At 33.7% G+C, this 24,047-nt stretch overlaps 4 protein-coding genes across 8 annotated transcripts in view; 2 read left to right on the top strand and 2 right to left on the bottom strand.

Moving 5' to 3' along the window:
- LOC141381800 (uncharacterized) overlaps window positions 1–24,047 on the bottom strand; it is an 887,475-nt gene that overhangs the window by 198,296 nt on the left and 665,132 nt on the right. The gene's annotated exons all lie outside the window — the stretch shown is intronic.
- LOC137491131 (uncharacterized) overlaps window positions 1–24,047 on the top strand; it is a 246,740-nt gene that overhangs the window by 114,552 nt on the left and 108,141 nt on the right. The window contains exon 5 of one of the 3 annotated variants that reach the window (XM_087250142.2): window positions 1,620–1,913. The exons of the other annotated variants lie outside the window; for them this stretch is intronic. The gene's annotated coding sequence lies outside the window, so the exon portion shown is untranslated. Of the gene's footprint in view, window positions 1–1,619; window positions 1,914–24,047 lie in introns of those variants that run through there. 3 annotated transcript variants of the gene reach the window in all.
- Window positions 3,861–24,047, bottom strand: part of LOC137489694 (uncharacterized) — a 247,946-nt gene continuing 227,759 nt past the window's right edge. Inside the window, exons 1-3 of one of the 2 annotated variants that reach the window (XM_087250288.2) lie at window positions 14,352–14,397; window positions 12,155–12,304; window positions 3,861–9,029 (exon numbers count right to left, since the gene is read on the bottom strand). In XM_087250288.2, coding sequence (XP_087106414.1) covers window positions 7,993–9,029; window positions 12,155–12,239 — 1,122 coding nt within the window. In that variant the 5' untranslated portion in view covers window positions 12,240–12,304; window positions 14,352–14,397 and the 3' untranslated portion in view covers window positions 3,861–7,992. Of the gene's footprint in view, window positions 9,449–12,154; window positions 12,305–14,351; window positions 14,398–24,047 lie in introns of those variants that run through there. The other variant, XM_087250290.2, reaches the window with a different exon arrangement.
- LOC137489693 (uncharacterized) lies at window positions 16,096–23,339 on the top strand. Of its 2 annotated transcripts, none has more exons than XM_087250359.1 (3): window positions 16,096–16,151; window positions 16,485–16,634; window positions 20,003–23,339. In XM_087250359.1, the coding sequence occupies exons 2-3, from the start codon at window positions 16,550–16,552 to the stop codon at window positions 20,974–20,976; spliced, it is 1,059 nt and encodes a 352-aa protein (XP_087106485.1). In that variant the 5' UTR covers window positions 16,096–16,151; window positions 16,485–16,549; the 3' UTR covers window positions 20,977–23,339. The 2 variants fall into 2 exon arrangements, with proteins under 2 accessions (XP_087106485.1, XP_087106486.1); XM_087250360.1 differs by having other exon boundaries at window positions 16,453–16,634.

The following is a 24,047-nucleotide window of genomic DNA, read 5'->3' as shown; positions in this document are numbered from 1 at the left end:
CAAGAAAGACCGCCCCAACAACTCCACCCCTATCTAGACTGGATTTAATTTGTTCAATAAAGTAACAGTTTGCTGTCTCCGTAGAATGACGTGCTCTAAATCCAAACTGCATAGTGTGTAATGGAAATTTATCTAAATTTAAATGCTCTACCAGCTGATTACAAACAACCTTTTCAATTACTTTAGAGGCAATTGGTAAAATACTGATAGGCCTATAATTCACCACATTAGTAGGATCTCCAGTCTTAAATATGGGTGTTATTACTGCTGACTTCCAGGCACTTGGAACATAAGATTGTCTTATTGATAAGTTAACAAGGTGAGTTAAAGGTGTATTAAAAACATTTGCATACTTTTAAAAAAATGCTGAGTCACATTCAAAGGCATCTTTAGCTCTAGAACTCTTAAGTTGACTTAAAAATATTTGTACATAAGATTCAGATACTTCAGAAATATTAAAAACAGTAAAATCATAATTTGGTAATGTAATGTCTTTACTTCTAAAACTAAATCCTTGTGCCAAATCTTGGGCTGAATCTATAAAAAAATTATTAAATAACCTAGCAATTTGATACTTATCTTGAATTAAACGTCCCTGAGATTGTAACTCAATGGCTTTATTATTAATAGTTATCTTTTTTTGCACTTTATTAATATTCTCCTATACTTCCCTACTATTGCCTTTTGCATTATTTATAAGATCAATAAGAAATATTGCTTTTGCTTGTCTTAGTTCCTTTACAACTTTATTACGCAGTTGCTAAAAGGTTCTTTTATCATGGGCTAACCCTGATTTAATTGATTTCTTTAGGGCATGATCCCTCTGTCTCATTAATTTCCACAATTGTTCATTTAACAAAGGTAAATTTTGCTTCTTTTTTTTTTAGAGAAGGTGATATTTCTACTAAATTTACTTTTGGTTTTATTAATTTCTGCAATTAAACACTCAGATGCATCTTCTAGATTATCTGTAGATAATATCTCTCTTCAATCTAATTTTTTGATTTCCTCTTCAAATTAATTTTTAAGCTTTCTTGGTATAACATTTAACACATTTCTTTTATCTTGTTGATATAAAAACCTATGATTTGTTAGTTTTCTTACCACTAATATAAGATTATGATCTGATATCGCTGTTAATACGTTTATTGACTTTGTTACTCTTTCCGGTTTATTGCTAAAAATCAATAAAAGTCAATTTGGGTTTCAGATGATGAAGTAATTCTACTAGGCCCCTGAATTAACTGCACTAGGTCAAAACTGCTTACTATTTCCTGAAACTTTTTTCTTTGTAACTTTTCAGTCCAATTAATATTAAAATCTCCAACCAATATTAATTCTTTTTTTGAGTCGAGCTCTTTCATAAAATGTTTTAAATTATCATAAAACCCGCTCTTTGATGAAGGAGGTCTATATTCCTCCAATCCTCTTCAGTAGGTCTTGGTAAATGTGTAAGTGCCATGTTCCTGTTAATTGCAGCACATGTGTCCTTGATGGCTTTAGCCACTGTGCTCTCCCCCAAAGAATAATGAAAGGCAATTGTTCTGACTGAGTTTCCTGTTGCCAAATACCTGTAAAATAACCAATAATATCAACGTTATTTTCTCTGTTTTTGACAGAACATGAGTGCAGGATTAGATGGAAGGCACTTTGTGACAACTATATAAAGTGGAAAAAAGGCAGCAGTTGCCAAGTGGCTCTGGAGCAACACGTCAGCAGAAATGGAAATATGCTGCAGCTATTTCTTTCCTGAATGTATTTCTACAGAATAGAAGGTACTTTTTATGGTAATGTAATTAAATGTAGTAATGTAATAATTAAAAATGATGCATGCTAAGTTTGTTTTTACATTTAAGCACTGTAATATTGTAACATTGTGCACCTTTAGTAAATTTTCCCAGTACAATCAGTAATCTTGATTTTGAAAATCATATGGATGGATCAGTCAATGACAGTGATGTGGATACTCCACAAGAGGAAAGCCCAGAACTGGAGAGTGCAGAAAATAAAAATGAGGAACTTCAAGAAAGGCCCCAGAGACCCAGAAAAAAAAAGAGATGACCCTAAAAGTCCGAGCACAAAAATAAATGAAAAACTTGTGGACTTTTTAGTTACACCACAGAGTCACCAAAACAACACGACGAAACAGAGCTTTTCAATATCCTAATAATGATAATAATAATAACAACAACAAATACAACAACAACAATAATATTTTATTATTATTTATAATAACAATAATTATTATTATTATTAATAATAATTATTAATATTATCATCATATTGTAATTATTGTTAAAGTATGATTTTTTTTCATTTCTAAAAAATAATAAATATTACATTTCATTTTATAATAAATAGCCTAATTATTTATTTATCTATTATTTATATGATACTAGAATACGTATTAGCTTAAGTGATATGTTTTAGAATAGAATATGTAATGTTTAACTTTTCAATATTAGTAAAGCAAACCCTATGTGCCATTTAAAATATTTCAATTAATATGTAAAGTGAGGACATGTTTTTACCAAATCTAATATTGAATTTTGTTTTAAATGCGTGTGCGTGTAAAACAATATAATTTGCACAAAGAAGTTATGGGTTCTTCTCTGAAAAAGTAGTTACTTCACCCAGTTAAGAGCATCCTTATGGGCGTTTTACGTTATAACTGATGTGGTTCAAGTGATGGATCTGCGACAGAGAAAATGTGTTTTGCCAAGTTTCACCAAGAAGTAAAAAGAATATCACGCACATTAAAATAAACAAAGAAAATCTTAACAAGATTTTAGTTTATGAAATGTATTAATGAGTTTTTTTTTCTTTTTTCTCAACAGCTTGATACAGCCATTTTACATGACAACTTGCTTATACATTTAAGCATGATTCTGTTTTTAGTCGAACAATAACCATGGAGAAAAACATTTCATCCAAAATTGAAAATTCTGTTCACCCATCACATCATCTCCTCATTTACTCACCCTTTGGTTCAAATTAAAGGGGTTTAAAATTAATTTCTTCTGCTGAGCACAAAAGACATTGGGCCCTATCACACACCTGGCGTAATGTGGCAAGGCGCAATATTTTTTTGTTACTTGAGCAATAATAATGAAGTGTGGTCAAAAAACTGAAAATACACATGCTGTGCCCCATATGGTCCAAAACCTGACAGGTGGACAAATCGTTTTTTTTTTTTTTTTTTATTAAAAAAATATAAATATGCATATAATAATAATAATAATAATAATAATAATAATAATAATAATAATAATAATAATAATAATACTGCTAATAAAAATCACATATCAGACTATTTAAAAATATTTTAATCCTGATTTCAGTGTCACGTGATATTAGCATTTATAGCAAATAGAATGTTCGGCTAAAAAAAATTAAAATTGTAAATTGTTACTGCCAATTCATTTACAATTTAGTAATTATCCATAAGGAGTTTTCTTGCTATGTTTTATTGTTATTTTTACACATTACTAAATTTATTCATATTGTAAGTTTACAAACAATATAAAAAACCTTTTTATTCCTTAATTAAAACATTTAATCATTTATGATTGGCAAAAGCTGAATTAAAAAACTAAATATGCTTTTAATAAGATACTAGAAACAATTGCTGTTGAAAAGAGCTTTAATTCTAATTTAATTTAATTTTAAATGTCAAACATACATGCAATAGAAACCCTCATATTGCTTTTAATGCATATAATATTGTTTACAATAATTGTAACTAGTGTTTTCACAATGCTGGAATTTCAAACTTTGAGATGATACCTTCAATAAATATCAACATTTGATACAATTTTCTATATTTTGTGATTTTTAAAAAAAAATTATATTTAAAATTATTTTTATAATATGAACAAATTTTTTAACAGCACATCTTTGCATATTATCTTACTTGTAGAAAAATACATGATCATTTATAGCCTATCAAAAACATTGTTCAGAGTTTAATTTGCATATAACGTGTTTTAATTGACACACATGGTGTTTAGCATTATCATAGTGCTCTATATGCCTATGTGTGTGCAATGACCTGCTCTTTAACACATCTAGTATTGACAAATATTTATTTAAAAATCATTATTGATTTCAGAATTTTCAATATTGTATTGTGCTGTCACTAACAACAGTTTAAAGCATCTAGTATGTTTTTGACGTTTTTCCCTTGTCAGTTGAGGAGATCACATATGATCATTTGAGATATTTTAATGGAAAAAGGACAACACGTCAATTGACAGAACTCTACACGGCTTTCGAGTCGAGATATTGAAATGTTCAGTTTTACTGACCTCTCAATATCGTTGACACAGGTCAGGGACACACGGCCACGCGAGTCAAGAGATCAAAGAAAAGCAGTAACTTTATACTTTATTCAAGATTGTAAATGAGCCTGGCTTGCCAAAACCATGTTTTTCATCACATCGTAGCTATGCTTTCTCGGTTATGAAACGAATCGCAAAAAAAAAAATGTTGTATTGTTGTCTGATGAGGGGGCCAAGCCCCGAGGTAAGAAGGCATGAAGATAGTGATTTTCATATTTATGTAGAAAATTATCATTGTTGAAATAATTTAATCCTTCAATTAATTTGTAAAAATATGCGTGTATTGATGTGCATCCTGTGTTTAGCCTGTTGTTACAGCAAATAGGATTATAGTTAATTTATAAATTATAAATAACAAGATGAATAGATTAAAGCATAAACAAAAAGGCATTATGAAGTGTATTGCAATTTTATTAAATCTATTTTTTACGCTGATGGACTTAAAATGTTAATTTACATTATTTGTTACAATGTTTGTAGGAATCTTTTGCTTTATCAACAAATCGACTTACCTGAAAAGAATTTGCATCAGTGCATGAAGCAGCAGGGAACATACTGAAGGAGTTAACTGCTGTAACGTCGTAATTTGTTTGGCATAAATTAAATGTAAATGGCACGAAACCGCTATTCATATAAATATATTTGGCTTTCTACATTGGACTGGAAAGAAAGCAAAAGATGTAAAACATTTTGTGAGGAACTCATGTAATTCTTCATGACCATATGTTCAAGTCTAATACTGGGCTAAATGTGAACCAGATCCAACGGGCAAAACAAAGACCACGACGATATTTGGTCTATGTCTGGACCAAATCCAACGGACCAAATACAGATTAATTTTCGATGTCGATATTTGGACTAAATGAAGTCTATGACGGGCCGACTTGATTTAGCCCAATAAACGACGTTGAAATAACGTGTCGTGCTGGGTGGGGTAATCCCCTGCTTGTAAGTATCAACCGCAACAAATTTGGGACATGATATTCCAAAATTCGAGATAGCGTCGGCCCATCTAGAAGTTATATATATATCATTGAAAAGGCGACACACTCAGTTTTATGTTGATACATCGCGACATGAGATCGGCCAATCAGTGGCGGAGATACTGCCGAATAAATGGGAAGAGGTGGGCTCTCCCCCACGCACAAAGCTGTGCGTAAACAAACACATAGGTCAGACTCTCCATATAACAGCGCAGGTTTGTTATACAGGTATACAGGTTTGTTCAAAACTCTAAAAATGGCTTCTAAAAAAGGAAAGGAACCCTAAAAGAAGATTTTTGTCAGAACAAATTATGTTTTAGAAAAACCGGATCAAGGGAAAAAAAGTACTACTGTGCCATTTGCTTTTTTGATATAGTGTTATGATTTTGATGTGGTTATAAATAAGTAAAATTATGACTTTTGAGATAATAAGCCTTGTAATATCTTGATTTTCACTTTTGACAGGTAGGAAACTTGGTGATTTGAATTACAGAAAAGTTGTGTTTTCCCACCTTTTGGTTATTTTGTAAGGTCCAGCCAGTCGGTCCAATGACGGTATCCACTGGTGGATGAAGGTTCACTGCATGTTCGGCCTTTCCAGTGCACAATGTTGATTTATATTAAACTTAGCTCATATCTGACTCCAATTTTAGTATGAGGTGGTTTAGAATATTAATATATTTATCCTCGTTTTATCTGACTCCAATTACAAAACATTGAGAAGGTTATTTTGTTTCCGTTCACATTAATTTAGATTATGATTGAATATTCTCTTCGGTTCATCATTTTATGTTATTCTCGTTCATTGGGATTCCTATAACATCCTGAATCTTATACCGGCCGAGTATACAATTTCTTAAACACAAGCATGTCAGTCTTGGTCATTAAACAGTGGCGATTGACCGCTATCCTAAAAAGGCAGAACCCTACTTACTCAGATTAGGATATTTTTTATGCGGTCCCCATAGGTCTGCTACCTCCTAAATCAAACAGAGCTATTTAGTCATATAATGATTATTACTATAGAATTAAGCAGACCAGTCGTACTTAAACTATTAGTAACTTCGAATAATCACTATACTATCTAAAAAGAATTATAAGTTTATCAGGTGAAGGACTATCCCCTTAGATATCCTTTTACAGCCTAAGTATACATGAATTAATGCCAATGTGTTAGTCGGAGCTCTAGAGACATCGTATAGCGTGCCGCAATGCTCCGTCTACCGTGTTCTAGTCCGCTACTAACCTGAACAGGGGCTTTTGGTGCTATGAAATTACCACAATCTACTAGAGATAATAACACAAACTCTGCTTGAATAATTCAAAACATAACAATTTATTAGTCAGGTAAATGTATTATGCCAATTTCAATCAGTCAATTCATAAATGATCAATACAACACATCAAATTATCACAGACGAATCCAAGATGAAAAGATGCATATCCTGACTTTGAAATATACATAAGATGGAGCAGGCTCCAGGTTATGGGCTGATCTGGTTAGGCAGAATCGCCCTGAGCCTTTCTCAAACCTTACCTTAAATAATCCAAGAATTCCCTCAAGGAAGGGGGTGTGTGTAAAACAAAAGGCATTCACACTTAGTGCTGCCTGTGGAAAAGTCACACCCTTCACAGTGGTTCAAAAGATGCCTGAAGTTATATATTTATTGTTTTGATAATGTCTATTTCTGAGAGAATGAGACCATTGTACCAATCGCACTGAGACATTTCAAATGATATCATACATGATAGTTAAAGTGAGTTTGGTTAATCTAGAACATTTAAACATTGAAATGACCATATGTGTGAGATGGGGTGGATGAAGCTGAGTTTCAGCAGACTCAGATGCAAATGCAGCAGGAACTGGTTTTTCCCGCATTCCCACCTGCTGGGTTTTGGAGTCACCAGTCTCTGTTTTCAGCTCATGTTTTGAATTGTCAAAGATATCAGAATATTTGCAATATTTCAACTCTTACAGGTTGAACTAAAATAATTCTTGCAAACTACATGATAAAGACAAAATTATTTTTTTACAGTGCCTCCTGACATGCTGGTAACAAACAAAACTGGCCTCGGTTTGATAGAGCACACAGGGCCGGAGTAATGCACTAAGGCTGGCTTTAGAACCAAAAAAAAAAAACTAAAAGCGGTTTGTGTTGAGGTGGTTCATCATAAGATCAACAATATATATAATAATAATAATATGTATCACCTATAGCAGTTTTTTTTTTGTAATTTCAAAGTATTTTCTTTAAAATGACAATAAGATATTGCATTTATTGTATTGTATGTGGGTATGGGGAGACTACAAAATTAGGTAGGCAGAAATACATTTTTTGGCATGTTTCCTTCTTGCAGTTGGAATAGAATTACTCTTGCATGTATTATTAAAGAGAGAAATTTCCTTTTTTGTGTGTTTACCGACACCTACTGGAAAGAAATGAAATTGGTTCCAGGGTGCTGGAGCACTCAAGGCCTGAGTTACACATTTTCAAACTTCAGTTTATATAAAAAGCAATTTTTTTGTGTGTTTATTTTAACACAGACAATATAAACAATAATTGTACTTGTCAACAGTATTAAATGTAATTTTAAAGGGTTTTCTTTAAAATGATACTAAACTTTTGTATTTACTTCTATGCATGGGGAAAACGGGACCATTCTCTTGCTTAAGTACAAATGAATGATTTCTCTCTAGTGTGGGTTAATATGTGTAGATTAAGGGATGATGATCGAGTGAAACTTTTCCCACACTGAGTGCATGTAAATGGTTTCTCTCCAGTGTGGATCCTCATGTGTTGATTAAGGTGTGATGAGCAGCTGAAACTCCTCCCACACTGTGTGCATGTGAATGGTTTCTCTCCAGAGTGTATTCTCATGTGGTGATTAAGGTGTGATGATTGGCTGAAACTCTTCCCACACTGAGTGCATGTGAATGGTTTCTCTCCAGTGTGGATCCTCATGTGTTGATTAAGGTGTGATGAGCAGCTGAAACTCTTCCCACACTGTGTGCATGTGAATGGTCTCTCTCCAGTGTGGATTCTCATGTGTTGATTAAGTTGTGATGATTGGTTGAAACTCTTCCCACATTGAGTGCATGTGAATGGTTTCTCTCCAGTGTGGATCCTCATGTGTTGATTAAGTAGTGATGAGCAGTTAAAACTCTTCTCACACTGAGTGCAAGTGTATGGTTTCTCTCCAGTGTGGATCCTCATGTGTCGAATAAGGTGTGATGAGCTTTTAAAACTTTTCCCACACTGAGTGCATGTGAATGGTTTATTTCCGTTGTGGATCCTCATGTGTTGATTAAGGGAAGATGATTGGCTGAAACTCTTCCCACACTGAGTGCATGTGAATGGTTTCTCTCCAGTGTGGATCCTCATGTGTAGATTAAAGTGTGATAAGCAGTTAAAACTCTTTCCACACTGAGTGCATGTGAATGGTTTCTCTCCAGTGTGGATCCTCATGTGTTGATTAAGTAGTGATGAGCTGTTAAAAGTCTTCCCACACTGAGTGCAAGTATATGGTTTCCCTCCAGTGTGGATCCTCATGTGTTTATTAAGGGATGATGATCGGCTGAAACATTTTCCACACTGAGTGCAGGTGTCTCTCCTTTTCAAAATACCATCAGTGTGTAAATGAGTTTTTTCCTCAATTTTGACACTATGTTCCTCCTCTTTATTCTCCTCATTCTCTTCAATTAGGTCTGAAAAAAAAAAAAATAAAACATTCGTTTTCATTAAGTCTTTAAAACTCTCATCAAAAGCTGAAAAGTGAAAAGACACTGGAAACATTGGCTACACACTGTAAATTTGATGCCCATTAAATCTAAAATAAATCAGATCATATTTTGTTTGGTCCCTTGCACACATTTAAGCAAAATCAATTTAATGATCTTTATGTATCTAGTGCTTTTACAATGTAAAGTGTGCCAAAGCCACTTACCATAGAAGTTATAGTAAATTTAAACAGTGTCAGTCCAGTTTTCAGAGTTTCTTACATAATTGATTATAAAAGTCATTTTGGTCATATTGATAAGACACAGATTTGAAAAAAAAAGAAAGAGGAAGAGAGTTGAAGTGGGCAGCATTATGTGGTGTGTGGAAGAAAGAGAAGTTGACTGAACTGTTCGACACTTTTGGAGTTGTAGTGATAATTGGATTTATCAAATATTAAAATCAATATTTAGGTATTGATATTAATTATGATATTTTATACACAGGGCACCAAATATGTAGAAATAACAGATAAATAACTCCTTTTAAACGGGGCACCAGACAGCTTTCCACTGTCAAAATAATTAACAATAAAATATTGTTAGTTAAATTATACAAATGAGGAGTTTATTATCTGGCCAAATCTGAAGGATAATGAGATCGTTTGACTTGTAGAGCCTTTTTCTGTATTATCAACACAAGGAAAACACAATTGTAATAAAGGTGTATTTATTAACAAAATAGTAATCAAGGGTAACTACAATTACTAAATGTACAATAAATGAAGTGCATAGGCGAGTGATGAAGGTGATTAAGTTAATGTAAGGTAAACCTTATTTTACAATAACAAAGAACTGAGCAAGTTTTTGTTATTAAAGAATATCAGTTTTAAACATCTAATTAATTAGAATATTTTATACTGAAACACACTATGCAAAGGTCTAATTTAAAGGGTTGGAAAGTGGAATATTTACGTTTCTGCCTTTGATGCAGTGGATGGAAGAAGTTGGATCTTCCTGCAGATCTTGAAGCATGAAACGAGCAGACTTGGGTCTCTTGAGCTTTGAGTGGAAGAAATCTGTAGTTTCTGGAACACGCAGACTGGAGATTTCTAGAAGTGGTGGTTCGATGTCGGGAACACGCCGACGTCTTTATCCTTGAGCGTAGAAATTCTGTATCTTCTGGAACACGCAGAAATTGGAGATTTCTGGAGGTGGTGGTTCGATGCTGGGAACACGCCGATGCCGTTTTTTTGAAGGTAGAGTTCCTGGAAATCTGGGACACGCAGATTTTTGGAGGTGGTGGCCTTGATGCGATGGTTCAGACGCCTTGGAAAAAGCACTGTGAATCCAATTACCAAATCTTTGCTGGAACACGCAGCAAAAGGTCTGATGTCTAGGACAAAACCCTACAAACCACCATGAACCACACTTTGACCACTCTTCGACCACCTTTTAGGACACACTCTTTAGGACCCACACTTAACAGACTTTTTACAGGCCTTCTTTGTTTAAGACAATGTCTTTAATACTTTCTCTGGAAGGCGGGATTGTCATAGTCATAGTCCACTGGTTAACTATGATAATATTTAAGAGTCTTAAATATTTTCCTATGCATAATTCACTTTCCAAACCACCTCTAATTTACCCAAGGCATTATTTGCAATAGATAGAGTCTAAACATCACTATGTAATGTTGATCTTTACCCAAGCATTCATATATAAACCTTAATAAGCAAAGTTTCATACAGTAAAGTATTTCAAGCAGTGCATATTAAATATATACATGATCATTTGAATATACAGGTATATGAAGTGAAATTTTCCATTTGTGTCTCTTTTGTGAAATGCAAGTTTACTGATCCATGTGTATCTCTGAGTTTGAGACGATGTCAAAAGTTGATTAGATCAAGAAGCAAGTTCTGGGCTCTTAACACCTTTGTCTTTCAGATAAACAAAAGACAGATGGTCACGGTCTCAATTGCCACTTTCTGATGAGCTTAAGAAAAGGGTCAGAGTTTAGTGGTAACTCTGCAGCATTTGTTTATATTGGAAATTAATTTCCACAAATTCCTGGCTTTACCGCTGATCACTAGAGAGTCGACTCCCTAATCCCTAAACAACGGCACTCATTCTGCCTGTCAACAAAGCTGCTCATGCGGCTGCTTTCGCCAATTTCAAGTAAGTTTAGTCCTTAAAAGCACTCGGATATTTTATACAATTGTTCCTGACTTATCCAACAGTTTCTTTTCTTACTGGTAATTGACATTTGTGTTGAATATTTATTTTATAGTAATGGTTACACAGAAAAGTCCTTAAAGTAAAATTTTCTCAGTTCAGAGAATATTTGGTCCCTCTCTAGATTGAGCAAAATTTACTCAGCTGCAGAGTTAAAGTTAATGAGACAATGATGGGGTTATTTAAGTGATGATTGAGCACTGATGATGAACATCTGCTGTTAATAAGCAGAGAAGAGAAACACAAAACTAATTGGGTCCCCTAAACATTCTGAGATTGTTCTGAATGTTCTGTAAAGGTCTTCCAAATAATGTCCTCTACACCTTTACAAAAGCAAATTGTCATGAATAAACTAAAAAAGCGGAGGCGCACTCTAAACTCACACAGGAGAAAACTTGAAAAAATGATTGGCAGAATCGTAGAAATGCTGGATTAAGATCGTCTAGGGGTTCGAATCGAGATCGCGATCTTTTTTCGATTAATTGTGCATGTGCTCTAATATTTGCTGTACCTAGTACTCAGTATGATTATAATTGTCATGTTTGAATAGATTACCATTAATGACAAAATTAGTTTTATTTTATTTGTTTGTTTGTTTGTTCTTTTGCCACAAGGTTATTGTTGTAAAAAATGTTTGTAAAATGTTGTATTTCAATGTGTACAAACTGAAAACAAAAAATAAAAATATTATGGAAAAAAATATATATTATTATATTAGGCTTTTAACAATATAAGTCAGATGTTGAAAAAAAACTGCAAAAAAAAAATAGACATCACACTCAGGGCTGCAAGATGGATTTAATTTAGTATTCTTATTATTAAAATATATCTGAATGAGGATCAAATGACTGAGTTGGTCTTTGAGAATGAAAACCAACCTGTTTGTTCCTGCAGATCTTCCTGTTTGACTGTGAATGTTTCTTCAATCTTCACATCTTCACTCTCCTCTTTAATAAACGCCATCTTTATAACAGTTTGGAGATCAGTCGCTTCAGCGGGAGTTTTTCTCTGTGTTTGGACACTTTATCCTGTTTAAAATGAACAAAACAATAAACAGAAACAAAATAACTTCTCTTCAACACTTGCTTTAACAGTTTCTTTATATGAGAGTGATTACAAAAAAGAAATCAGGTGAGCCAGAGCAAGAAACAATAGCCACAAATGAGCTGATTAAAACGAGTACTCCATTTCTTATAGTGTTGTACACTTAGAATGGAATGACATTATGCTATTTAATCAATTAAACCTTTATTAAAACACTTATTACACACATTTCTGTTACTTTATTCAAACAATAGCCCCCATTCCTCTGAGTAAAATAGTACTATGTTGTATAAAGAGTTAAAATAAATTGGGTTCTTTATCTTCTTCTTTCGTTTTTATTTGGCGGATCGCATCAGTTCTTGTGCATTACCGCCACCTTCCTATAACCTGATTTAGAGACTCCACTCTGTTCCCATAATCTTTTCCCCTAACCTAGTGAGAGACTTCGCATCCGCCAGCTCTGCGTCTCCAGCTCTTCTGACTTCTGTTCACTCCTCCCACTATGTCGGTTCAGAAAATAACTCCCTCCATCCCTGCCTTAAACTTTATAATTTTACATTAAAATAATTCTAATGATCATATCTTATTAATCAGTCCTGTGTCTTTCAAAAATCTAAACAATGCAGTGTACTTAATATGCCTTCCTACATCTGGGTTTTAATACAAATTTCAATGTAAACTAATAATTTCCTTCTTTCTTGACTTCTTCCAATAACGTTCTTCTTTCTTCATTATACCGCTCACAATGCATGATCACATGTTGAGATTAATTTTTCCCACACTCATAGACCTGTTCTGTGCTTTGCCATTAACTTCATTGTACTGTTAAGTCCAGTATGCCCAATTCTTAGTCTGGGTAATATAGTATCCTCTATCCTTTCTCCACTCGAGTGCCTCCCTTTACCCACTTTTGGCTGAATATTGTACATTTGCCTTCCATTCTTTCCTGCTTCCCATTGGTGCTGCCATTTCCCCATTATTTGTTTCTTTATTATTGCTTTAACTTCACTTCTACTTTAATTCACTTCCATTCCTATATTCTCTTCCATCGTAGCTTGCTTTGCCATTTTATCTGCTGATTCATTTTCTTTTAATCCCACATGAGCCGGCACCCACATGAACACATAGAGGTAAAGTTGGTTTTATATCCGCACATTCAGGCTTTCCCCTTAATAATATAATTTCTTAAAGGTATTATTTGCCTAATCTAAACAGCGAAATCACTATCAAAGTACAACATTGTTCACAGTCAAATAAAGAGTGTTAATGTTGTTTTCAAGTCATAGTTGCATGCTAAGTCAGATCAAATATTCAAAGTAACATGGTAAACAACATAGAGACTTCTAAATGAATGAATGTGTGAATATAAAACCAACTTTACCTCTATCAGGAACACTACCTTAACTTTTTCTCCTTTGAATTTATACAACTCTTGTAATATTTCGATAACCAAATCTTGCCTACAGTCTGAGTGTTTTGCTTCAATGCTTAAAAGAGCAGAAATACAATCTGAGCAAACGGAAACTTCCATGGAGGTAAAGTTGGTTTTATATTCCCACATTCATTCATTTAGAAGTCTCTATATTGTTTACCATGTTACTTTGAATATTCGATAGGAATTAGCATGCAAGTGTGACTTGAAAACATTAACACTGTTTATTTGACTGTGAACAATGTTGTACTTTGATAGTCATTGAGTGCTAATATGATTTCACTATTTAGAGTTTGCAAATAATACTTTAAAGAAATTATATTATTAAGGGGAAAGTCCGAATGTGTGAATATAAAACCAACTTTACCTCTATAAACTTCCTTTATTCCCAGATCTTTCACCCATTGTACAGCTAAACTTATTGCCAACGTTTCCCCTGTGTATACTGATAATTTGTTTGAAATCCTTAATTTATTTTTCTATTTGGAATTACATATGCTTTTCATAGCTGGTCATTATCTGGATTTTTTGATGCATCTGAAAAAACATGTTGTCCACAATCAATCGCTTTATATCTGTGTAGAAGTTTTAAAACAAACCTTTCTCCAGTTGAAACACAGCGCAGGAGCGGTGCAGCCTTATGACGTCACACGACACGCCAAAATAAAAGTCATTTTTTTGTTTATCTTTTTTGCCACTTACTGTTGCAGTCATGAATTGATACATTTCTCCATCGTTTTTCACTTTTCACTTGCTCGCTCTCTCTTACACACACAAACACACAGATATTCAGTATGTGAAGTTGATCAAAATAACCTTTAATATGATTTTAAAGACAATTTTGAAAAAAAAAAAACTTTTAAGTGAGACATCAGCATTAAAAAATAAATAAATAAAGATTTTTGATTTAACCACGGTTGTTGTATTAAGAATTGGCAGTAAGAAATAAATGTTGGTCAAGCTCCTGCACTTTTTACAAATAACATGCAAACAGTAAAGCAGCAAACAAACCTCAAATTGTGTCAAAACCCTGTGACAAACTCAAAGTAATAAGTATATTTTTATTGCAGTGTGATAAATAAATAAACTAAACACGGAGGAACATTTGAAAAACAACAGGTACAACAAGAAATATTAAAGGGTTTATATAAAAGGGTTGTAAAAGTTTTCAAGTATTCAACTTCTGTTTTCACTAATACTGCAAACTATTGAGCCACCTAATTCTATTGTCAATTAGCTTTTATCATTATGCAAATGAATGGGAAAATAAACACTTATTGTCCTTCAAATTAATAGAGGTAAAGTTGGTTTTATATTCACACATTCGTTCATTTAGAAGTCTCTATATTGTTTACCATGTTACTTTGAATATTCGATCGGAATTTGCATGCAGTATGACTTGAAAACAGCATTAACACTGTTTATTTGACTGTGAACAATGTTGTACTTTGATAGTCATTTGCTGCTAATATGATTTTGCTATTTAGAGTTTGCAATGAATACTTTTCTGAAATGATATTATTAAGGAGAATGTCTGAATATCTGAATATAAAACCAACTTTACTTCTATTCAAATTAAACTAAATTTGCTAATGAATTTAAATCTTTACATTGTTCATTGTACTGGAGGAGTGAAGGAAATGTTGGAAGCAACTCAAGTTAAACACCTTAATAACACTGTTTTATTTTTTCAGATTAAGGTAAATAATTAGATTACAGATCTTCCCATAAATGTACAAATACTCAGGACTGTAGTTTTATTTCAAACAGTCAATGAGCTTCATTATATGGACATTTAAAGGATGGGGCTCCATTACAATTGAACCACTTATTTTTGGTTACTTTTCTGGACTTTAAGCATCTCGGGACTCTCAGATTTCATCTAAAGTGTCATCATTTGTGTTCTGAAGATGAGCAAAGTTCTCAGGGGATTACAACAGGTGGCAGACAATGCCTGAGTGCCTAGACTGCACTAAAACCCTAAATATAGCCTATGAAGTTGTAGAAATAGGAAAGTAGATGTCATAATTACAAGGATGAAATTTGGATATTAATAGTAATGTGTTTTAGACCTGCAAGTCATCATAAAGTGGATTAAAAAAAGTTTTTCAAAATTGTCTTTAAAAAGTTTAGATTAAAGGTTTTGATCAACTTCAAATACTGTTTATCTGTGCCTCTCTCGCTGTGTGTGTGATAGAGAGAGAGAGAGAGAGAGAGAGAGAGAGAGAGAGAGAGAGCAGATATAGTAGAAAGTGGAAAACGAGGGAGAAATGTATCAATAAGTCATGACTGCAACAGTAAGTGGCAAAAAAATCTAAACAAAAAAGACTTTTATTTTGGCGTGGTGTGTGACGTCATAAGGCTGCGCCGCTCCTGCGCTGGAATTCAACTGGAGAAAGGTTTGTGTTTAAAACTTTTACAGAAATATAAACTGATTGAATAAAGTTTCAGGATTTTCATCCAATGCTAAATTATGAACCTGCTGTTTACAATATTATTTAACCCTTTATACAACGTAGTACTATTTTACTCACAGTAATGAAGGTCTATTGTTTGAATAAGTTAACAGAAATGTGTGTAATACATATTTTAATTACCTTTTCCTTTACCTGATTTCTTTTTGTTAATTACTCTCATATAAAGAAACTGTTGAAGCAAGTATTGAAGAGAAGTTATTTTGTTTTGTTTTGTTTTAAACAGGACATTTTTATTGTTTTGTTAATTTTAAACAGAATAAAGTGTCCAAACGCAGAGTAAAACTCCTGCTGAAGCGACTGATATCCACACTGTTATAAAGATGGCGTTTATTAAAGAGGAGAGTGAAGATGTGAAGATTGAAGAAACATTCACAGTCAAACAGGAAGATCTGCAGGAACAAACAGGTTGGTTTTCATTCTCAAAGACCAACTCATTTGAGTCATTTGATCCTCATTCAGATATATTTTAATAATAAGAACACTAATTTAATCCATCTTGCAGTTCTAAATGTGTGCTGCCTAGTTCTCCTTAATTCGCATAAGCACTCATTGAAAGACAGGAATGAGTTTCTTTCGTTACTTCTTCTCATGTCTTTTGTCATTCATTTTATGTATTATTAGTCTCCCATTTTCTCTACCTTCTTAAGGTTATTGCTTTTCTTGTTCTCCTACTGTTTGTAAAGTGTCCTTAAGCACTGGCACTATATAAAATAAATAAAAACAATAAATAAATAAAAAAGTTTAACTGAGCTGAGGATTTTAGACTTACAGTATTCCCATAGAACAGGGGTGTCCAAACTACGCATTACTTCTTGTTATGAAGTAAAACTCACCAACCAAACTGAAGGAAACATAATTGATAATCACATTTTGGCGAGCCATGGCGCACCAAGAAAAAGGAAAATCAACAGTCAGTGCAAGAAGTTTCAGTCACGTTGGGGCAAAGAATTTTTGTTCACAGAGGTCAGCGGGAAATGTATCTGTTTAATTTGCCAGAAATCAGTTGCAGTAATGAAGGAATATAATATTAAAAGACATTCAGAAACAAAGCATCAGGCCTTCAGCTCTTACACTGGTGCCGAATGAGATCAGAAAGTAAAACAATTAGCAGCGCCATATCAGCTCAACAACAGCAGTTTTTTTGTGCTATTAAAGTGCAAGAAAATTCTACACTGCACTGCAAAAAAATTTTTTTATTTATATTTTTTGTCTTGTTTCAAGTCCAAATATCTAAAAAATCTTAAATAAAGGAGAATTTTCTAATTTGTTTTGAGAAATAATATGCCAATATTAAGTGAGTTTTTCCTTAAAACAAGCTAAAATAATCTGCCAATGGGGTAAGCAAAATAATCTTGTTTTTTCTTTTGACATAAGATTATTTTGCTTACCCCATTGGCAGATTAGTTTGCTTGTTTTAAGGAAAGAATTGCATATTAAGGAAAATATTAGCATTTTATTTTCTCAAAACAAGACAATTTATTTGGAGAATTTTTAGATATTTAGACTCAAAACAAGACAACAAAAAATCTAAGTAAGAAAAGCATTTTTTGCAGTTTGACTAGTTATGAGGTAGCTCAGCTGATCGCACAGCACAGGAAACCCTTCACTGAAGGAGAATTTATAAAGGATGAGTGTTGCAACTGTAATTTTCCCAGAGAAGATTCAAGTTTTTTAAAAACTTAAGTCTTTCTAGTCACACACACATCTATCCATCCATCCATCCATATATATATATATATATATATATATATATGCGTGTCTGTGTGATATATGTAAAATTTGGCTGGGACACCATTTTTTTTTTTGCATCTGGCCCTCGGCCCAAAAAGTTTGGACACCCCTGCCATAGAAGATATCTGCTATTACAGTGAGAGTGTTGGCTTAGTACTTTCCACTTGCATATGTCACGTTGATCACAATTCCCCTTTTTTCGATCAACTTTATGGGTTTAAAGTTGTTTTTAGAAGTTGTTGCTAGTTCTCACAGATAGTATTTGAGTTAGAATTACATCATTATTATAATAATTACCAGGACTATTTTAAACAGGGTTTCCGCTGGGTCTTAAAATGTCGTAAAATCCAAAATCTAAATTTCAGGCTTTAAAAAGTCCTAAATTTACTGAAATATTGTGTTGTAGGTCCTAAATCTTTTTAAACAAGTCTTCATTTTCCTTTTATCATGTTTTGCTACCCAATCTGGCCGAAACCCATACAATCACCAACAATCCATCTCAATACAACTTTCCACTTTATATTCAAAAAGGTCATTTTAACTCCATTTATCATAATGGTTTAATTATTCACTAATGCACTATGCACTAATTTGAAATCTGCTGAATGAAATGGACACTAAAATAATTATTTATTATAAACTATATGATGTTGCTGTGGGATGACATGAGGCAAAGCAAACAAATTATAATGGAACAATAACATTTAGCATTGCACTGACTTCAACTGGCCAACAAACTAGTCTAAAAATGACTTTTGCTGATTAAGAAATGGATTACAGCATGCTGATGATATGCAAAAAAAAAAAAATTGTTAACCCTGGGTCATTCTAACTCTGGATAAACAGAATCCTGACCACCATAAAACAGGAAGAAAAAGAAATTGTCTTTCTCGCCTCATTATGGATTTAGTTTCATCGGCTGGACACCGGCCTCACAGCTCCGTGAATGTCAGTACTGTCACTTATTGTTCTGCGATTGGTAAATGTAACTTGTGTGAACGCTACTTGACTAAAATAATAGCTTCGCTACACAAAAGCTATTTAATTTAAAAAGTAGTGACGCCACCACCACACTACTGAGAAATGTAGATAAGCTAGTAGCGTCACTACTTGTAGCGACGCTACTGCCCAACACTGTGTGGTGGTAATGCTTCTAATGTAGAAATTTCTTCATTACTGATAGCTAAAGCTGTTTCAGTAACCAAAAGAGGTCTCCAGTGTACAGAACTGCACAATAGGTGATTGGTGCTGATGAGCAGTACTTCACACGGTGTGTTTGGCACCCCTCATATAGTAATCAAGGGCCGTAACACCCATCGGTACTGCGGGTACTCTGATTAGGTTTTTCATATAAATACTTGCGCTTGACACGTTTGTTTCAGACTGTTATTTGCCTATTACATTCTAAATGATGTAAATTCTAGTACATTATTTTTTAACTGTACCTTTAGAACCTTATAACAGCAATAAAAGCAGCATCGAAGCAGTCTCCTTATAGTCATTCCACCTCTTCACAGAGATTGTCAGACTGATCTGGTGTATTAAAAAACTATTTTGGGTTCTGGTACTGAACAATAATGATGTTCCAGATGCTGGACATCCACTGGCACTAGATCCTCATCAATTTAAGAGTAAATCTCCCTTCTTTGCCATCCTCTGATGCGTTTAGGTTTCGCCGCAAAATTAAATTTAGCTGTAGAACTCGCTATGCGGACGTAAAGAACCTGACTGATATTCTACCGGAACCATGTCAGCAGAGTTTGTGCATATCCATAAACTATAACTTCTATGTTAAGCGGCTTTGAAACAATTTACATTGTAAAAGCACTAAATAAATAAAGATTAATTAAATTGAATCTACTTAAATAATAAATAAATTACACGTTAATGGACCAAACACAATATGATTTGATTTATTTTACATTTACTGTGCATCAAAATTACAGTGTGTGTAGCCAATGTTTCCAGTGTCTTTTCACTTTTCAGCTTTTGATGAGAGTTTTTAAGACTTGATAACAACTAGTGTTTTCTTTTTTTTTCAGACCTAATTGAAGAGTATGAGGGGAGTAAAGAGGAGGAACATCATGTCAAAATTGAGGAAAAAACTAATTTACAGACTGATGATATTTTGAAAAGGAGAGACAAGAATCGTTTCACCTGCACTCAGTGTGGAAAGAGTTTTGGAAGAAAAGGCAATCTTAAGATTCACATGAGGATCCACACTGGAGAGAAACCATTCACATGCACTCAGTGTGGGAAGAGTTTCAGCCAATCATCAAACCTTAATATACACATGAGGATCCACACTAGAAAGAAACCATTCAAATGCACTCAATGTGGGAAAAGTTTTAACCGCTCATCAGACCTTCATCAACATATGAGGATTCACACTGGAGAGAAACCATTCACATGCATTCAGTGTGGGAAGAGTTTTAACTGCTCATCAAACCTTAATACACACATGAGAATCCACACTGGAGAGAAACCATTCACATGCACTCAGTGTGGGAAGAGTTTTAACTTTTCATCAAACCTTCATCGACACATGAGGATCCACACTGGAAAGAAACCATTCACATGCCCTCAGTGTGGGAAGAGTTTCTTCCACTTATCACACCTTAATCGACACATGATGATCCACACTGGAGAGAAACCATTCAAATGCACTCAATGTGGGAAAAGTTTTAACCGCTCATCAGACCTTCATCAACATATAAGGATTCACACTGGAGAGAAACCATTCACATGCACTCAGTGTGAGAAGAGTTTTAATTGCTCATCAAACCTTTATACACACATGAGAATCCACACTGGAGAGAAACCATTCAAATGCACTCAATGTGGGAAAAGTTTTAACTGCTCATCAGACCTTTATAAACACATGAGAATCCACACTGGAGAGAAACCATTCACATGCACTCAGTGTGGGAAGAGTTTTAACTTTTCATCAAACCTTCATCGACACATGAGGATCCACACTGGAGAGAAACCATTCATGTCTAATCATCTTGTTTAATCCCGCCCCTTTTTGCAGCGGCGTACAACAGAATTTCGCATACTCAATAGTGATGGGAAGTTCGGATCATTTTACTGACTCGGATCTTTGAGTCTCGTTCATCGAGATGTACAAATCTTTTTTCGAGTCATTTTGTTCATTCGGTTCAATCTGCCAAAATTGTATTAAAATGTTACAAACTGCTTCCAAACACATCTACAACTAGCCCAGAAGGTTGATTACACAACAAATAAGTCATAAATAGAATACTATAAGAATGAGAAAATAATAATTCAATGTTTACCTGCTCACCTCTTCATGTCTTCAAATGTCAGTGGTGCGTTCACATTACACTGACAGTCACATATAAACTTAACCAATGTACCCAGTCTGAGCCGATAGGAGCCATGATAATTAGTTCACCTTTCGAGTCTTCTGGTTCTTGAGTCGTTCGGTCATCACTTGAACGAATGACTCAAACCTGAGGACTCGAGAGGTGAACAGATCAATTCTTTTTCTGGCTCTAAATGCATATAATTGGCTAGGCTTTAGTCTTTCACGTGGTGAACGAACAACTCAGACCCGATAGAGGACTCGAAAAATGAACTGATCTTGTCTCACACTACACAATGTGCGCATGAGCGAATTAATTAATCTTTTAGTTTATCCGAGTCATTCATTCTTTTGTCACATAACATGAAAGAAAGCATAAGAGATGAGTTATTTAATAAATCAAATTGTCTTTGTGAATAGTTTTTCACAACAATAAAATAATCAAAAGAAAAACATCAAGCACATCAAGCTAGGCTTTATAATAAATAAAAACAAGTAAGCTTTAAATTAAATAACACGTTAGTGCCATAAAAGCTTTACATCAAATATGGCAACTCTTCACAATAGATGTCTTTATGAAACAGCAATTCAAGTGAAAAATTATACAAATAAAAAACAAAAGCCACAGGGCCCAATGAACTTAACAACTTGACTTTAGAATAGAACAGTGCATTTAAAAAAATAATAATAATAATTAAATAAGCTTTAAAACAATACTGTGTGGCTTTACTTGTTGGACTTGGCTTAAGGTTTGTTAGCATTTAAAAACACAAGCTCTGAACTTTTGGTAGGCTGAGTCTGTTTCTTCTTTTGTCATTAGTTGTTGGTTGCAGGATAAAAGTTGCTAAATGAGTAAATGCAAATAAAATCTTTCTTTATACACATATTAGACCAACACATAAAGTCTGCATAGAAAAACATTATTAAACAAAAATGGGGTATAAATGAACAAATTACAAATCACTTGTAATTGTAGAATTTAATTCATTTATCGCCTAGCTTAGTGTTTGTTTTCTGATAGCAAGCCAGCAAATAGACAAATCAATAGTTATATACTAGATATAAACCACATATCCAGTAGAAAAAAAGTAAAAATAACTTAGTGACAATAGGACAGACCTTTTTTATTTTTTACAAAATGCTTTTTAGGTACACATTGTTTGATGATTTTATGAGAAGTTTAAAATATAATCATATGATGCAACAAAATTCAGTTTTACATAAATATTATTGACTTAGGTTCTCGTTGCAGTGTACAGGAGAACTACAGTTTAAGATCAGATATGCACATAATAATGTAAGGATGGCTATATCTCTCCATAATATTAAAATCTGCAAACTGTTATAGAACTCCACATGAGACAAGACCATGAGAATGGTCAGGCACTAAAACAATAAACTTTTCAATGTGAGAAGAAGATCAGCTGGAAAACCTGTTGTTCAGGTTGTCTCGATCATGCATCCTGAGCCCCCCTCTTTGCCCTGGACTTTACCTTCTCCACCAGAGCAGCTCACTCACATTCCACACCGAATGTTTAAGTTTTTAATATGGTGTATCTTGTGGCTTTATATTCATGTTTGGTGTGATTTGAAATGTCTCTGTGTGATTGGTAAAGTGGTCTTAATTTTCACTGTAATATTTTGCAATCTCCTTTATATCAGTTAATTTGGGTTTTACTTTAATAAGATCTTTGCCAGATGCTCCACTCCAGGGAAAATGGTCTTCGCGTCAACTCATGACCAGGCAAGAGTCTTGGTGAAGCTTTTATTGTCTTGAATTTATGATGATTTGAGTATTTAGGCAAAGGATGCAGAAGTGTCCGTGTGATCCTGTAGTCAGGATACCCCATTGCAGGTTGTGAGTCTCTGAGCTCTGCATCAGGACCTATATGCTGCAATGTATTTCTACATGGTCAGGTATTCCTCTTTAACTCTTAAATGTATCTTTAAGTAAATTATGTTGTACAATCTTGATTGGCTTATTTGGTTTAATTATGTGAACTGCAATAGAAAATCTTTTTCTGACAAATAAATTTAAAATTCTTGTTTAACTCTAATATCTCCTGAAATCATTTAAATCTAGTAGATTGTTTAGGCTGATGTTTCCGCAGCCTACAACCAGGATTAGTCATCCATTCAGGCTCAATGGATGGAGCATGGGCACAGCATTAGAGACCTGTTGATTTCTGACAATCACTGATGATATCATCTAGGGGTATGATATAATCTAGGAGCTAAATCAAACTTTCTTTAAGTATGAACAAGCATGGGGTGGCCTATTATTACTTAAAGGAAATTAGCTTATCTGCTAAGAATCGGAACTGGAGAAGATATGTCCGTGAGCAGATGAAACTGGCCAGCATACTGACTCTAAGCGACTTTGAGTAAACGATGAAACATTAATTGAATATAAGGATTTATTAGGTTAATCAATCTAAATTAGACCTAATCACAACCTATAAGGTAATCAGCTTGAATTAGATGAATCTAAATCTAAAATTATTATAAATTGGAGTCAGATTAAAATTCAGAGCTAGAAACAAATTAAAATAAATTATAACGAACAAAAATATTTCTTTTCACATGTGCTTAAAGGTTTACATTTAACCTTCACCCATGCTGTTAGCTCCGTCATGGGACTAATAGATGGACTCTTACATGTGTGTGTATTTATATAGTTTATAACCATAATAGTTCTACAGTTTCTTCTATTTCACTTGTTGATTTCTATTTTATTGCACATTTTATTTAAATAGTGT

This window comes from Danio rerio, chromosome 4 (assembly GCF_052040795.2).
Source record: "Danio rerio strain M-AB ecotype USA chromosome 4, GRCz13ab, whole genome shotgun sequence".
In the NCBI taxonomy this organism is placed as follows: Eukaryota; Metazoa; Chordata; class Actinopteri; order Cypriniformes; family Danionidae; genus Danio; species Danio rerio.
The sequence above is the reverse complement of the archived record's forward strand: the minus strand, read 5'-3'. Positions and strand labels throughout refer to the sequence as shown.